At 39.3% G+C, this 16,706-nt stretch overlaps 1 protein-coding gene across 9 annotated transcripts in view; it reads right to left on the reverse strand.

The window, feature by feature from the left end:
• The window catches only part of RNF38 (ring finger protein 38), a 106,507-nt gene that overhangs the window by 16,368 nt on the left and 73,433 nt on the right, over window positions 1-16,706 (reverse strand). For 3 of the 9 annotated variants that reach the window (XM_039344799.1, XM_039344805.1, XM_039344806.1), the window contains one exon: window positions 983-1,176. In XM_039344799.1, the coding sequence (XP_039200733.1) occupies window positions 983-1,176 (194 nt within the window). Of the gene's footprint in view, window positions 1-982; window positions 1,177-4,469; window positions 4,577-9,311; window positions 10,387-10,475; window positions 10,694-10,717; window positions 10,748-16,706 lie in introns of those variants that run through there. The other 6 variants (XM_039344803.1, XM_039344802.1, XM_039344807.1 and 3 more) reach the window with 6 other exon arrangements.

The raw sequence follows: 16,706 nt of genomic DNA on the forward strand, positions 1-16,706 counted from the left end.
GCCCAAATGTCCTCATTGGATGAAAATATAATATATATATTGTATCTTGTGTTCCCTGGAAGAAACATGTAATAGAAACATAAAGAAAATATGTGGAGGTAACAAAATACCTTTTTCTTGATAATTGGTATTCCCAATAAGAATATTAACTTTCTAGCAAAAGTTGCAATGATATGCTTTTTCAGAAATAAGATGATCTGAGCCGTACCATGTTACTGATTCCTTCCAATAAACATAAAGTAAGAATAAATTAAGAATAGACTGATATATTGTATCTGACTTCAGAGTGTTATTCTATGTTTTACAATAATTTTAAAACAAAAGTCAGGGCTGACTGACCTTAGCCTAATCACATGTTCTCAGCTAAACTTCCCTCACAGTTGTGATGAAAGAATAGAGGAGAGACAAGAAGGCTAACATTTGGATGTCGATTCTGGTATCTTTGGATGAAAATGTACTAGAACAACAATATTTAAGCTAACAACTACATATTTTGGATAATCAAATATTACAATTTACTAATATAAGAAGCATCTCTTCAATAAACTTGTACAGAAGCTAATTAAGACTGTAGGACAGGGATTCCCCCAACCCTTGAGTCATTTGGAACCGGAATGCGGAAGTGGCGGGCACACGTGCGCACTGCCACTTGAGCAAGCAGTGGGTGAGCACATGTACATGCGCTCCATTTACGCGCATGGCAGGCGCACATGCCTGCCACTTGCAAAGACCCACCCCCTATCCCCCCCGCCAGCCCGCAAAGCTGGAAAGGTTAGGGAACTCTGCTGTAGGATACAGTTTACTTCTCTGTGATATAAAATTCCATATATCTGGCATAGGCTTCATGTTTCATAAAATTAAGACTCCATAGCTTTAAACTCTGGAGTGATTCTTTATTATACACAAACCTAATACTCATAAATTTGAGGCTTCAAAAACTACTTTCTAAATCAATATAATTGTCTTAAAAAAAAAAGCTGACCTCCTTCTGTTGCGCGCAGGTGTGTTGCATCGTTCCCCTGAGAAGTGATGTTGGCTTGGTCGAACTGAAGGAGGCTGCCTATTTGATGTCATCTCCCATGGTCGCATTGGTGGTGATGGGGCTGGTGATGATGTTGCGTAGTCAAAGACTGAATGAGAAAGGCGCTGTCTTTTGGGACTTGGACTATCTTCGCTCTGTGTAACAGTAAAATGAATGCATTCACAACTGATGGGTATCTCAGAATTAATAAGTAAGGTATTACTTCAGGAAATTGATTCTGATAAAAAAATCACAAAAATTGTTTAGCTGCATATTGTCATTAAAATAATGTAATGGTAGTATAACTTTGCAGATTAATTAATTGACCATATCAAAGCAATGGACATCAGTCACAATAACATACATTAAGATGAAATAAGGTAAGATATAGCAAAATAAGATAAAATAAACTAAGGTAAAATAAAATATAGTAAGGTATGATAAAGAAAAATAGAGTGAGATAAAACAGTATAAGATAAAATGAAATGCAGAGACGTAAGATAAGATGAACATTATAGTACAAAACACATTTATGTGAATCCATCATCTTTACATGCAACCCCAATATATTCTATAAAATGTATTCTAAGTTGGACAACCTTTACCATAACTTAACAGTTTTAGTGACTACTTATGTTTGATCACTGAAAGAATAATGATACATCCCCAATGATTTTTTTTCTCATGCAGGGATTCTTTCTTTTCTAATTGTGCAAAAAAAAAAAATGGTTATAAGGGCAACAATTTTAGAAAGATCTGCTGTGGTAGAATAAAGCTTAATCTTTATTCTCTAAGATAGCAGTCACTGTTTGCTTATTTTTTAAAAACAAAAAAGTGTACATAAACATTAATTTCATGTCAATATGCTCTAGGAATGTAAATTATTAAAGAAACTGCAGCCAGATGGAGTTCCAGTTCAATATATGCCCTCACTATTTACTAATATACAGTTTGTTATGTTATACAGGCTTTGGCCTTGTATGGTAACTCCAATGTATCACTTACATATTTTCTTGCTAATACAGTACAAATGAACTTTCAGATAAGGACTAAAGTGACAAAGTGTTCTGGAACAGATATGGATACACTCTTAGTACCTCCTTAAGCCAAATGCATATGAATCCTAGGAAGCACTTTCTTTAAAGAACACCAACAGATATGGTGTGTGCACACCTGCTTTGAACCGCTTGACTTCCCTAGTCCTTACCTGACCTAGGTAGTGCCTGTTTTACTGAAAATTGCAATCCCAGTACATCTCTTATAATGTGTCATAACTATTATGTGTACTGGAAAAGTACCCCTTAAAAAGGGGGAGATACTGGACACTAGCAGAGAATGAGTATATTATGACATTATAAAACTGAAAGAAATACAAAGGAAAGGGTGAGGGTGAAAGTGAGCAAAAAAATGAACCTAGAGTGCCTCAGAAAAAGCTTTGCAGAAAAATCCACAATGATTCTGCAATTTATATCTTGCTTTTCAACTCTTCGAAGTACAAATATTCAACCAATACTGCACATATTGCCCTGGTTATCTCTCACTGGTATCTCAATTTCAGCAGTTCCCTAAACACTAATGAACTTGGTCAAGATAATATTTTGTTAACAAAGACACTACCAATGTTCCAAGTCAATTAATTTGCTCAAAAACTTAATACATACAAAACTAGTTATACCATCAGAAAATACATCAACAAAAACACATTATCACTTCCCCTTTTCTCATCTTGAATATTAACTGGCTTATTTTTTCTTTTGAAAATGAAACATATTGTCAATACAATTAGAAAACATGACATGTTTGTGCCATTCTAAAATGTAATGGCAATAATTTTAAACACCTGTAAGTCCGCATAGTTGGAACAGCGGTCAAGTGTATTAATCAAATCAAATACACGCACCCAGGCATAACAGGTTTGGTAAAATAGCTACCTAAACAATGACAAAGATTGAACAGAAATTGCTAATTGTCAGTGTTCAATGTTTTAGTCCCAAGCTCTTACAGAAAAGAATATATATAGCTCAGGGTTGAACTGTGGTGTCCTTGGCGCTCTTTGACTCTTCACTCCTCAACTAGGTAATTTAACTTATTAGTGAATGTAGGGTGTTCTCCTTGTTTATATGGGAGGAAGCCCCACATTTGATTCTTTTTGTTTTCTTTTTTAGTGTTCCTTTTGAATGTGTGTTAACATGCCTATATACCTATTGAGGGCTAATTTGTCTGAAAACTAAGCTTCCAGGAATTCTTCAGCATTCTTGGATTTAGCTTGTTCTAGAATTCTCAGTTTCCTAGTTGAAACTATGGCTGAGTCTGATCATCTGTTGTGAGAATAAGGAGTTTTCACTGTGTCTTCTAACTGTTAGTTGGTATTCATGGATGCGATCTCCTAGCTTTCTGTTCTGTCTGTCCTATATAGTGGTTGTTAGTCCTCACGTTGTATGCTGAAGATGATTTTTGTACCTAACCACTCAATTCTATACAATCAATACAAGCTATGAAAAGGACAAAACTACCATACATCATAACCATCTCGGCAACAACTAACAGACTATTGTTGAACTATAATGAACCACAGTGAACCACATAGCATCACCGTGGCACTTAAACCAGCTAGTCTTATATAAAATAAAGATTCAGCAGCCCAAGAATTAAAAACAGAAAGTAAACAGGTATTCTTCAAGGGCACTTCTTATCATATGGCAGAAGAGGATTAGCTATTTGGTGGGTCCCCAGATAAGTGTGATGGAAAAGAGAATAAGCAAATAGATTCTTTCCTACCATGACTGTACCCACACAAGACCTCTATGACTAAAAGTCCTCCAAATATATACATACATAAAATATCCAATTCTTCACAGAAATTAATATAGCACATTATTATTGATGAAGTACAGGTAGTCCTCGACTTACAACCACAACTGAACTCAAATTTTTTTTTGCTAAGTGAAACATTTGTTAAGTGAGTTTTGCCCCATTTTAGAACATTGCTTGCAACAGTGGTTAAATGAATCACTGCAGTTGTTAAGTTAGTAACACGGTTAAGTGAAACTGGCTTCCCCATTGACTTTGCTTGTCAGAAGGTCCCAAAAGGGGATCACATGGGACACAGCAATTGTCATCAATATGAATCAGTTGCCAAGCATCTGAATATTGATCATTTTGACCATGGGAATGCTGCAACGGTGGTAAATGTAAAAAATGGTCATGTCACTTTTTTCGGTGCCGTTGTAACTTCAAACGATCACTAAGTGGATTGTTATAAGTTAAGAGCTACCTGTAGAAGTGAACTGGATCATTTGTTTCATTTCTCTGCTCAAGGACACTAACAGAAACTTGAAAATAATTAGAAAATAAATATAAACATTATCTAGTATTGATAAATGATCTTATCACATTTTTTTTCATTCTTAACAAGAAAACAGCAATATTTTTCAGCAGCCTTTCCTACCTAAATATAGTTCAACTCCTGAAAAAGCAAGGCCACCTGCTGTGAACTCTGGGAGTTGAAGCCCAAACATCCAGAGTACATCCAAGTTCTGCATAAGTGTTCTTGAGCTAATGGTATAACAGGAAAGGAGTTTATTGTGTCCAGTGTGGTAGGAAAAGAAAAGTGTATTTTGTTCTTTCATAACAAAGCTTTTAAAGACATGTGTTGTTGACATATTACAGGCACATTACATGAACAATGGAGCTTCAAAGGGAATCATTTAAAATGGTCAATAAATCATGGTCGGTAGCACAAATACAACCTAATAGCCAACCTTCATTAACATTGCCCTAGCCCATTCAATTAAAGCTTCAATCATTTTTAACATTTATTCCACTTCACTTTGTTGTTGTTGTTCTTTTTAAAAGGACTGGGGACTAATTTTACCTTTTCAAGTATCATAATGTAATACAGGTAGTCCTCAACTGACAGCCATTCGTTTAGTGACTGTTCAAAGTTATAACGGCACTGAAAAAAATGACTTATGACCAGTTTTCACACTTACGACCATTGCAGTATCTCTACAGTCACATGATCAAAATTTGGGCGCTTGATAACTGGCATGTATTTAAGAAAGATGCCCTATCCCAGAGTCATGTGATAGGCATTTGTAAATTTCCCAGTTTGCTTCCAACATGCAAAGTCAAAAGGGGGAAGTCAGATTCACTTAACAACCACATGATTCACGTGATTTGTTTAACAACTTTGGCCAAAAAGGTCATAAAATAGGGCACAACTCACTTAAATTTTGGGCTCCATTGTGGTCATAGGTCAAGGACTATCTGTACTGCATAATGCTGCATGTTCCAAAAATATGAAATTAAATGTTTCAGTATTTAATCTTTTGCAGTATTTCTCTCCAGGTTTTATGAACTTTTCAACAATCCTGCAATTATAAAGCATTTAGAAATTACTCTTTTAAGATTCTACAGTCAACAATAAGTGGTACTAGGGATGATCCGTTGCCATCTATGGATTGATAAAAAAAACTTTGAAAATCTAACTACATTCTCAGATTGTATTCTCCCCCAATTTCCCTCTTCTCCAGTCTTTTTTTTTTTTTCTTTTGCTGCTGCTGCTGCTGCTGCTCCTGTTTCTGGGGGAAAAAATTGAACCATATATCTTATTCATTTTCTTAAGTAGAGCAATTTAAACTAATACTTCTGGTATTATTCCATTATATACAATACTGTACAAACTGGTGTTGCTAAAAATCCAGTCATGAAAGCTAGAAAAACTCCCTTGCATCTCTTATAATGTGTCGTAACTATTATGTATACTATTGTAACCCATGTGATCTGAGTGGAAAATTACTAACTCTTAGAATAAAAATAAATAAAAATATATGAAAATGTTACAGTAACCATCTATCAACTGCATCAAACCATCTTACTTCCTAATATATTTCAAATGGTAACTTCTCTGGGGTCTAGATAAATTAGATTCTACATCCCCATACCATGGGCACACAAGCTGCTGATCTTCCCAAGGTTCCTGTATTCTTTACCTCTCTCATTAAATGCAGTTAATATTTGTTAAGTAAATAAAAACTGGTCCTTAAGTCTTGCGAAATGATAAATACAGATGGATGGGGAAGTCAAATTATGACAACAAGCACGTAAGAAAAAAGTATTATTTTACTGTCAACAAAGTTTAAAGCTTTGACAGTGCCAATTTTCTCTCTGTTCCACTCCCCCAAACATGCAATTTATGCTGCAAAGAGGTTGTATGCATTACAGTAGGCACAACCATCCAGTTTCAACCAGCAGGGCTAATCAAAGGAGTGAAGAGAGACCTTGATTGAAAAGGAATAAATTCCTCTCAGAATCTGAGCTGAACATACAACATTTCATTCACTTGCAACTGGTCTTAGCAGCTGAGATATGTGTTCCTGTTTGGGAGCTGCTTCTTTCTCTCCAGAGTTCTGGGTCTAGACTATTTTTAAGGTAGCAGTAACACAAAGAATTAAAGATGGGTTAGGAAACATTTGTTTTCTGATTTTTTTGTTAAGATGCCTCTGCTTTTCCTATCTCTGTCAATTTTTATACACCCTCCTCCAACATAAAATCTTGAAATTCTGAATACAATAAATATGGGATTTGGTCACTTTATCTCTCAGTTCTGGAGTTAACTAATTCCTCAACATTCTTATGTTTCAGTTAAGAATATATCCTAAAATTCAGAATCATTCTAGGCAAATACTAATAATAAATAATAAATTTATTATTATTTTTAAATACTTTGCAACAGAAAGATAGCAGTAAACAGCTGTAATATAAAATTGTTGAACATGTGTTCTGTTTATGTCTCATTTTCTTTCTAGGTAAATTACCAAATATAAAAAATACGTACTGCAAGTTTATTAGTTTTTCTATTTTATTTTTCAGATTTGTAGATAGCACAATTATACAAAAAACGTGTACTGTGAAAATGTGTTCAAATCTGCGAAGTCACCAATCAAAGAAGTATATTAATATAAAAAAGTATATTAAAAATAATAAATTAATCTGTTTACAGGCTGGATTACTGAAATAAATTGATACTTATTAGCTATATTGTTGTAAATTCTGTGTTTGAGAAAACTGCAAACATTTACCTAATTGTTTCTTCAACTATTTGCTGTAGTAAATTCAATTTTTTTTAAAAAAAATCTCTGTGGATACTTTTTCTTAGTTCTGGATGGTTACTAGTGGATTAACCCATGTACTTTTGTGATCCAGAAACAAAGCAAGGGATTTCTTTCCACTGCCTTTACATGAAACATTCAAAATATTTGAACTTGGGTCACTTTTTAAATCCAAGGCACAGCACTAACTACACTAACCAATAAATATTTATTACTATCAAGAAAACTGTATTGATGATTGAAACATATTAATCAATTTTCAAGTATTACAAATTTTAAAATGAGAGAGCAAAGTCGGAGTTTTATTCCCAAAAGGGAAATAATATAACTGTTATTGTGGTTATTCTTACTTTCGTATTATGATAAACCACTGTCCAGTTTACATAATTATGGCTTTATTTTGGAATTTCCTAGTATTCAAGCATCAAGTAAAGGATTATGCTTATTGCAAGCATTCAGAATTCCCCAGTTTATTTTTATGTAAATATATTTACAGTACACTTCAGAAGCATGTGCTTTGAAGACTGAACATACTTTGTATTAAGGCAGTATTTAATTTAAACCAATGTTCTAATTACAATACCTATTAATATGCACATTTAAAAAAAATAGTACAACACCAGATTATTCAATTTTTCATAACAAATATATCTTGATTTTTTAAAAAAGGTTTTGAATCATTAGACGCCTGCTATTATAAAGCAAAATTGCACCAGTTAGGCTCTTTCCTAGATGTATTTTCAGAGCCATCATCTCAATTCTATACGACACTCAACCAATCTTCAAATACAAAGATTTAGCTCCAACATTTTTTTTTAATTCTACTTCTAACAACCTTGGCAAAATTAAATTATTTACTGTTTTACCATTATGCTATGATGATGATGATGATAGAGTTGGAAGGGACCTTGGAGGTCTTCTAGTCCAACCCCCTGCTCAGGCAGGAAACCCTATACCATTTCAGACAAATGGTTGTCCAGTCTCTTCCTAAAAACTTCCAGTGTTGATATAGAAGCTTAAATACTAAAATGGATATTTCCATACCAAAGTGGTAGTTTCTTAATATTTATAAAGAGCATTGACCTAATCTTTCTTATCTACAAAACTTAATTCAAAGCAATTATATTATTAGGTTTAATAATACTTAATAGATGAGAAGACCCCTAACCACAGGAACAATTTCAAACTTTGGAGGATGTATCTAACACTTATACAAATGGACACACCTAATCTCCCCCCTCCCTGCATCCCACTCTTCTCTAAACTTCTCAGGAGCTTAAATTCTGTGCAGCTTGGCCTGCAGAGAATTTGCAAGTGAAGGTAAAAGATAGGAAATACCAGTGAATACAACTCATGGTTTCTTTGAAGCTGAACAGTTCATAAATGTTTATAAATAGCCTTTGTTATTATGCATCTCATATATCGCCAACCAATATAACATTTTATATATAGGAACAAATAGGAACTTTCCAATCAATAAATATATATTGCAGGAGAACTTAGGTACCTGCTTGGGTAAATCATAGTGTTCTTGATTTTAAGGAAAAATAAAACTTAAAATTGTCGTTGTCATATAGAAATATTGCCTTCTATATGGCAGTACAAGTTGTCTTAGAAAATAAAAATGGATGACTGCACCACAGAAGAAATAATAGAATTTAGAAAGCCACAAGGGTTCTGTAACTGCTTTTTTGGCGGGGTGGTGGTGGTGGGGGGGGGGAGAGGGAGCTAATTATGTCTCCATTAGAGCCATTTTGTGAATGAACCAATTTCCCCAGTATCCATTTTATAAAATTACCCACAACACATCCTGAAAAATACAACGGGCAATGCTTCAGAACAAACAGCTGTTGCAGTGTATATAACTGAGATAATATCTATCATTGGGCCTTTGTCATTAGTAAGAAAATAATAAAAAGTACAATTTATATCAAATGTGAACATAGGGCAGAAAAGATAGTGATTTCAAATGCAATCCCTTGAGATCTCACCTACATGGGGTGCTACCTAACCTACTCATGACTAGCTTTTCAAGAGACTTAGCTTTTATATATTTATATAAGTATGCAATGTGTCTTCAGGAAAACTGGTAAGTATGCAATTAAAGAGATTGTATAGCCTTTCCATAATCCATGTAGACACCATCATACAATTCCTTACACCCCTGTCACACCAACCTTTCTTTTCATTCTTCACTGAATACTTTTTCCTCTCCCTTCCAATGTTTTCTCTCTGTCCACTCCACCTATTTCAGAAGAACAACATATGAATGCTTTTTGCACCTTGACTAAAACTGCTACTAAAAAGGCAGGACTGTAAGTTAGCAAATATAAAAGTACTGTAGTGTATTAATCCCCCAATATCACATATGGGTCACTATAGCTGCTTCTTTGTACAGTATCCAATAGCAACGGTGTGGGATGGAAAGAGAATCGCTTGGATGCACCAAAGTATTACATCCATTTCTGCAAACATATCCTTTTCAGAACAGACAAACACCCATGGAAAGATGGAACATAAGATCACATGCAGCAAACTCTCAAACATTAGAAAGTGTGATTCAATGAACTATATCTCAAGTCAGCTTTTTTCAGAAGAAGTCACTGTAATGTTTCCTGTCCCCTATTTTCAGTAACGCCAATAGGTATCATTTATAGTAAACAAATGCTGAAGGGGAGAAGGTGGTATGGATGAGGGATCTTCCATTAGCCACCATGGTCTTTCTTGACACCCTCCACTTTCCTCATTTCAGGTTCCACCGGTTAGGAGCTTGCCTTTCTTCTCTCTCCACTCCCATCTGATATATTAACACCAGTATAAAGAAAACACAGCAACCGCCCTCTCCCAAGAAAGAGGAAATCCAGGGATGATAAGGGTGGGTAGGTGGGAGACACAAAGGACAGATCTCCCAGCACATTCCTATAACCATTCAAAAGGTGGTGGGGGGGAGTGTCAGTGCATTCCCACACCACCTCCACAGCTCTCCTGTGATCTTTTTTTAAACAGGTACAGTACTGGTCGCCTGCAGCCTGCATTTCATTACTGCTTCCCCTCAGGGAACAATCATAAATGTGAGCACCCCGACATCCCACAGGAAGAAAAAGCTTCGCTTTCCCTCAGGGAACAATCATAAATGTGAGCACCCCGACATCCCACAGGAAGAAAAAGCTTCGCTCCTTACACCAGGGTGGTGTAAGGAGCTCCTCCTAGACGAGACCCTCCCCCTCTTTTCCTGTCAGGTCTGGAGGCAATTTGTTATCCGCGGGAAAGGAAGAGGGGCGGGGAGGAGGGGCGCGAGAAACCAAACCCGGGCCTCCCCCTCCCCATCCAGACGCCGGTACCTTACGGGAGCTGTGAGGAGTCTCCTTGTGTTCGGGGGCGGCGGCCACCGCTTGCACCAGTAGGCCCAGGTCTGCCACACCACCCCCTGCAATAGCTTCCCGGATAATCAGTGCGACTCCATCCGCCCATCCCAAGAAAGAACCCGACCGCGCCGCCTCCCTCAATGAGCGCCCGACCGCGTCGCTACCAACGTTCTCAGAACCTTTCCCCTGCCCGATTGCCGCCAACATCCAGAACCCACCACCTCCGCCGCTCTCCATGATGCTCTGGTCCCGCCCCCTCCCTAAGGAAGCCTTCCACCTACCACTCAGCCAGCCGAGGAACAGTGACGTCATGCCTATTGACTTCCTTGCTTACCAATCGCCGTTGCCAAGCCAGTCTGAATCGGCTGCAAGCCCTCCGGCTCCACCTCCTCTCCGCCCCCCCTCCTCCCAAGCAACCAGAGGAGTCCTTCCTTTGTTTTAGCTCAGTTACGCGGAGCCCACCAGAGGATGTCTTTTTTACGTCAGCACGGTGACGTAGGCCTAACAGCCTGCACGCGCTGGAGGCTGTTGCTTTAGGAAAGACTCTAGCTGGGGGCGACTGTGCACGTGACTGCCGAGTACCTCCCCCCTTCCTTACGACGCCTTTCTCCTTTAAGAAGGCGGAGTCGAATCTTAGGGTTGCTTTTTTTTTGTTTTAAAGTTTCAATTTATGGCGACGCTTCTTTCATTTCCCCCGCTACCAATGCTGGTTGAGTGTCTGGCTTGGGTCGAAGGTATAAAAAGCTCGGCTCCTTTTGAAGAGCCACTGCCTGCAGTCTGTCTTGGAGCTGAATGGAGGGGATGTTGCTGTACTGAAATTAAAACAACAACAACAATAAAAATCACAATATGTGCACCTCTTTTAAAACACCTCCGACCGTGCTACCAAGCAGCAACAGATCAGCGCAACAAAATTTGGGAGGAAGGAGCTCGGGAGACAACAAGGCATCCGAAACCTGTTTCACCCCTTAGCATACAATCACTTTCTGTATCCATTCTAAGATGGGATGGAAAAGCGCGGGGTGTGTGTGTGTGTGTGTTAAAGATGAATTTCATGTCACACCAGGGGGAAGTGACATGAATTCCTTTGACTAAGTCACTCCCCCCCCCCATCTGTGTGCCTGTCCACATGCTTATGGCAGTATAATTTTTCAACAGCTTTAATGCAAAAGATGAGTTAGGAGATTATTTCAAATATGCTTAAAAAGACCCGGATACGATGAACTGACTTCTACATAAGAAACATGAGAGAAGACATCTCATGCTGTCAGTTCAAAAAATCTTTCCCAGGACTCTACCAAGTGGTAACTCATCTGCAATACAAGTAGTCCTCGACTTACGTCCACAATTGAGCCCAAAATTTATGTTGCTAAGTGAAACAACTTAAGTGAATTTCACCCCATTTTATGACCTTTCTTGCCACAGTTCAGTGAATCACTGCTGTTACTAAGGTTGTTAAGTGAATCTGGCTTCCTCATTAACTTTGCTTGTCGCAAAAGGTGATCACATGACCCCAGGACACTGCAACTGTCATAAATATAAATCAATTCCCAAACATCCAAATTTTGACCACCTGACCATGGGAATGCTACAACAATCATGACTCTGAAAAATAGTCGTTAAGTCACTTTTTTCAGTGTTGTAACTTTGATTGGGTCACTAAAATGAACTGTATGTTGAGGACTACCTGTACTTTTGCACCTTTTCAGAGTTTCACTGAACCCTGAGAGGGATTTGTTCAAATCAGCGCTTTTAATGGTTATTTTTTTTTCACAGCAGAGCTATCCATTTAACACAGTGGTTCTCAACCTTTCTAATGCCACGACCCCATAATACAGTTCCCCATGTTGTGGTGACCCCCAATCACTTATACATCACCGGGTGCCAGGGGCGTGACCAAAGAAAAGGGGGGAAAATGGCGGACAGCCTTGTTTGGCGACCCCCGTGAAATGGTCATTCGACCCCAAATGGGGTCCTGACCCACAGGTTGAGAACCACTGATTTAACGAGTGTTTCTTTTAAGAAAAAACAGCTTTGCTGGAATTTTGTGACATTACGTTCGTTCTAATACAGGGGTCCCGAACCTGTGGGCTGCAGCCCACTACTGGGCCATGGCCTGCTGGCCACCGGGCCATGGGATAGGCTGACCAGTGCACACATGTGTGTGCAAGCACTTACCACTTGTGCTAGTGCCGTGTGGTGCTAGTTACAAAAATGGCACCACACAGCAAAAATGGGGTGGTGCTAGCACCCATGCGGCAAAAATGGGGCAGTGCTAGTGAGTGTCACACGGGCGCTAGCACTGCCCCATTTGCATCATGCATGTTCACGGCCCTGTTTGTGCATGTGTGTGTGTGCGTAAAATGCTTCCCCCTCCCTTTCTTTCCGCTCTGCCAACTGAGAAAGGTTGGAGACCTCTGTTCTAATAGAACCAAACTATCTCAGCAATATATCAATGCACATCTAATTAGAGTAAGAAACTTAAGATTACAGTTAGAAACTTACTGATTTAATATTTGTAAACAAAATGAGCAGTAAATAGAATTGTACTAAATTATTAATGCTCCGCAACTCAAGTTAGTATAGCAAGCTAGTGTAGCAATTTTGTTTCCCTTTTCCTTACACTCTATATGGGGAAAGGGACGATACAAGGTATAAAGTATGAGGCTTTAGAAACAATTCATGAAAAGTGATATTGAATATCTCAAGTAGAATGGATAGCAAAAATAATTATTTTAAAGCCAACGTCATTTTTGGGGGGCGGGGGGAGGGAAGAGAAGAAAGTATCCCAATCCGGTTTCAAAAAAAGGTTAGTAGCAAGGGAGAATCAGTACAAGCAGAATTTAAGATCATTACTTAAGCTGATCCATACATTTGGGATACTGTTTACAATAAATAAATAAAAGATAGAAAGATAGAACAATAGATAGATAGATAGATATAGATAGATAGATAGATGTCACATTATGTTCAGCAAAAAATCTGAAATCTTTTTACTTCCTGTGAGCACTGCTGTAATTTTAAATCATGTGTAAGATAATATGAAATGGCAATACTGCAAGGGAGCTGAAGATAAAAAGACCAATCTGGCTACAGGTGCCCCTCACTTCATCTTATAACAGTGACATTTTAGATAGCTAATACACATCAAAGACAGCATTTAAACATTGCAAGTATCCGATACATCCAGTAAGGCACTTACTTTATCTAAATTATTTTTAAGGATCATCTTTATACATCCTGCACACAAACACTTTATGTATGTGCATAAATGCTTTTCTCTCAATGATTCATTTGATGAAGTAGGCTGTCAGGAAAAAATGTTTCTGTAGAACTGGAAGTTGGTACATAAAGTAATCCAAGAGTGGATTAGCAGTTATTTTAAGGCTAAAATCTAGGGTATTTTATGTAACCGTTGAAGCATACAACATAAAAAATATCTCCTAGCAAAGCGAATCTTCCAATAGCACTAATCAGCACTTTGTTTCCAGTATGCAAAGTATATCTATCCAGCATTACTGCATAGTGCAAGCCAAAAAATACCAGGGTAGCAGCCTGTTTTTTTGCATGTAGTCGTAACAGAACATGCCATTATCTAGTGCTTCTGCCAGTCACCATGGGAACCAGAAGCAGCTATATTAGTTCAGGTAGAAACAAGTAGTAATGGTTAGAATACACTGGGTAAAGATTAGAAGCTGATTTTAGAATAATCACTGCTGGATTTGGGCAGTATTTAAAAAAACAACAACTGAACCCCAATGTGACATATACTTAGTATATGACATCATGCCATATGACTGCATCGCTTAGCAGTAGAGTTCCACATTGATAAGTAATAACTACCTATAGGGTTCTGAAACCCAATCCTACCACATAGTCTAGAATAGAATACCATATAACACAGGGGTCAAACGCATGACATCATGTGACATGCCGTGACATATCACGACTTTTTTCCCATTGCCGGCAATGGGGTGGGTGTGGTTTTGGCATGACACATTACATTCCTGCCATATAAGATCAGTGTTATCAAAAGCTGTCAAGAGATTCAAGGGAAAAGAACCAGGGAGCCTATTCTCCAGCTTCCAGTATAGATTATCCACCAAGGTAGCTAAAGCAATTTCAGTACCATACCCTGCACAAAAGCCCAGCTGAAATTGGCCCAAATAATCAGTGTCATTCAGATGTATTTGGAGCTGCAAATATACCACATTTCTCATAAATACTTGAGTTTGGCCTATAAATATATTTGTCCTAGATCAAAGGAGTTTAATAGATGTTACACACGCTACCCACTAGGATCACTGATCACTTCCTATAACCAGGAGTTAATTTTGTATTGGTTAATTTAATCATTTAAGACCAATAAGGATTGAGTATGTGGTAGCTGTTATCTCTTCAAGACACCTACATTCTTTCACTCTACAAACTGACAAGCAGAAATAATAGTTGCTGAGGTTACATCCTATCTGATCTGTCCCAGTAAATTCTCAAGTCAAAATTGGTCCATAGTAACCCATTAAAGGGGTTTAGCTCTCCCTTCCAATGTCTTGGTGAGCAAAATGGTATACAGCAGGGATCTTCAAACTTGGCCCTTTTATGACTTGTGGACTTCCACTCCCAGAATTCCTCAGCCAGTATGCCTGGCTGAGGAATTTTGGGAGTGGAAGTCCACAAGCCATAAAAGGGCCAAGTTTGAAGACCCCTGGTATACAGTATGGAAAAGGCTGTTCTGTGCTGATGAAACAGGAACATTCTTCATTGTTTCTGCTGCTCAAAAGTAGAATTTCAAACTGATCTCCATCTATGCCAGATCTGATCTATGTCAAGAGTTCCTCCATTTGTACATCAATTATCACCCCATCTTGTTCATTGCTCTCAACTCCCTAGTAAACCAAAGGTCTGACATGATTCTGTCGAAGGGCAGAGGGCCTTTGAATAGCCTGAGCTGTCTCTAGAGCAGTGGTTCTCAACCTGTGGGTCGGGACCCCAATTGGGGTTGAATGACCATTTCACGGGGGTCGCCAAACGCAGTCCGCCATTTTTCCCCTCTTTTCCTTAGCTGTGCTACTCCCTTTTATTCTATTGGCTTTTGAAAGCCAATAGAATAGACTCTCTTGAATAGAGTCTAATTCTATTGGCTTTCAAAAGCCAATAGGAATTGTCCAGGCTCTCTCTGCCCTGCTGAGCCCGCCAAAAGTCCCATTCTGCAAATGGTGCTGTAAGTTGTCTGCAGCAAAGGCAAGCTGTCTGGAAGTTTCCACCTCTCCCTGCTGAGCAACCACTAAAAATGTAAGTAAAAGAGGGCCAGGGGTGGGAGGTGGGAGGCCAGCGGGCGCAGGGAGGGTTGCTGGCACGCGTGGGGTCTGGCGGGTGCCTTACCTCCCTTGGGCTGGGCCAGCTGGTGGCCCAGCCGGTGGTTGGCCTGTGCCATCTCTGCCGCTTGCCAGCTATGCTTTGGCCGGTGCAGAGGGCTGCACCATGCATGCATGGTGCTCCCGGGCAGGGGAAGTCCTCGACGTACGACCGGTTGGGTAGTCCTCGACTTACGACCGGTTGGGGGGTTGCGGCATTAAAAAGGTTGAGAACCGCTGCTCTAGAGCAGCGGTTCTCAACCTGTGGGTCGTGACCCCATTTGGGGTCGAATGACTATTTCACGGGGGTCGCCAAACAACACAGTCCGCCATTTTTTCCCCCTTTTCCTTAGCTGTGCTACTCCCTTTTATTCCACTGGCTTTTGAAAGCCAATAGAATAGACTCTCTTGAATAGAGTTAATTCCATTGGCTTTCAAAAGCCAATAGGAATTATCCAGGCTGTCTCTGCCCTGCTGAGCCTGCCAAAAGTCCCATTCTGCAAACGGTGCTGCAAGTTGTCTGCAGCGAAGGTGAGCTGTCTGGAAGTTTCCACCCCTCCCTGCTGAGCAACTACTAAAAATGTAAATAAAAGAGGGCCAGGGGTGGGAGGTGGGAGGCCGGCGGGCGCAGGAAGGGTTGCTGGCGCACATGGGGCCCGATGGGTGCCTTACCTCCCTTGGGCTGGGCCAGCTGGTGGCCCAGCCGGTGGTCACCCTGCGCCATCGCTGCTCCTTGCCAGCTACGCCTCGGCTGGCGCAGGGGGTGGCACCATGCATGCACGGCGCTCCACATCCTCGACTTACGACCGGTTGGGTAGTCCTCGACTTACGACCGGTTAGGTAGTCCTCGACT

This window comes from Crotalus tigris, unplaced genomic scaffold (genome assembly GCF_016545835.1).
Source record: "Crotalus tigris isolate CLP2741 ecotype Arizona unplaced genomic scaffold, ASM1654583v1 scf7180000017939.2460400, whole genome shotgun sequence".
Classification (NCBI taxonomy): Eukaryota; Metazoa; Chordata; class Lepidosauria; order Squamata; family Viperidae; genus Crotalus; species Crotalus tigris.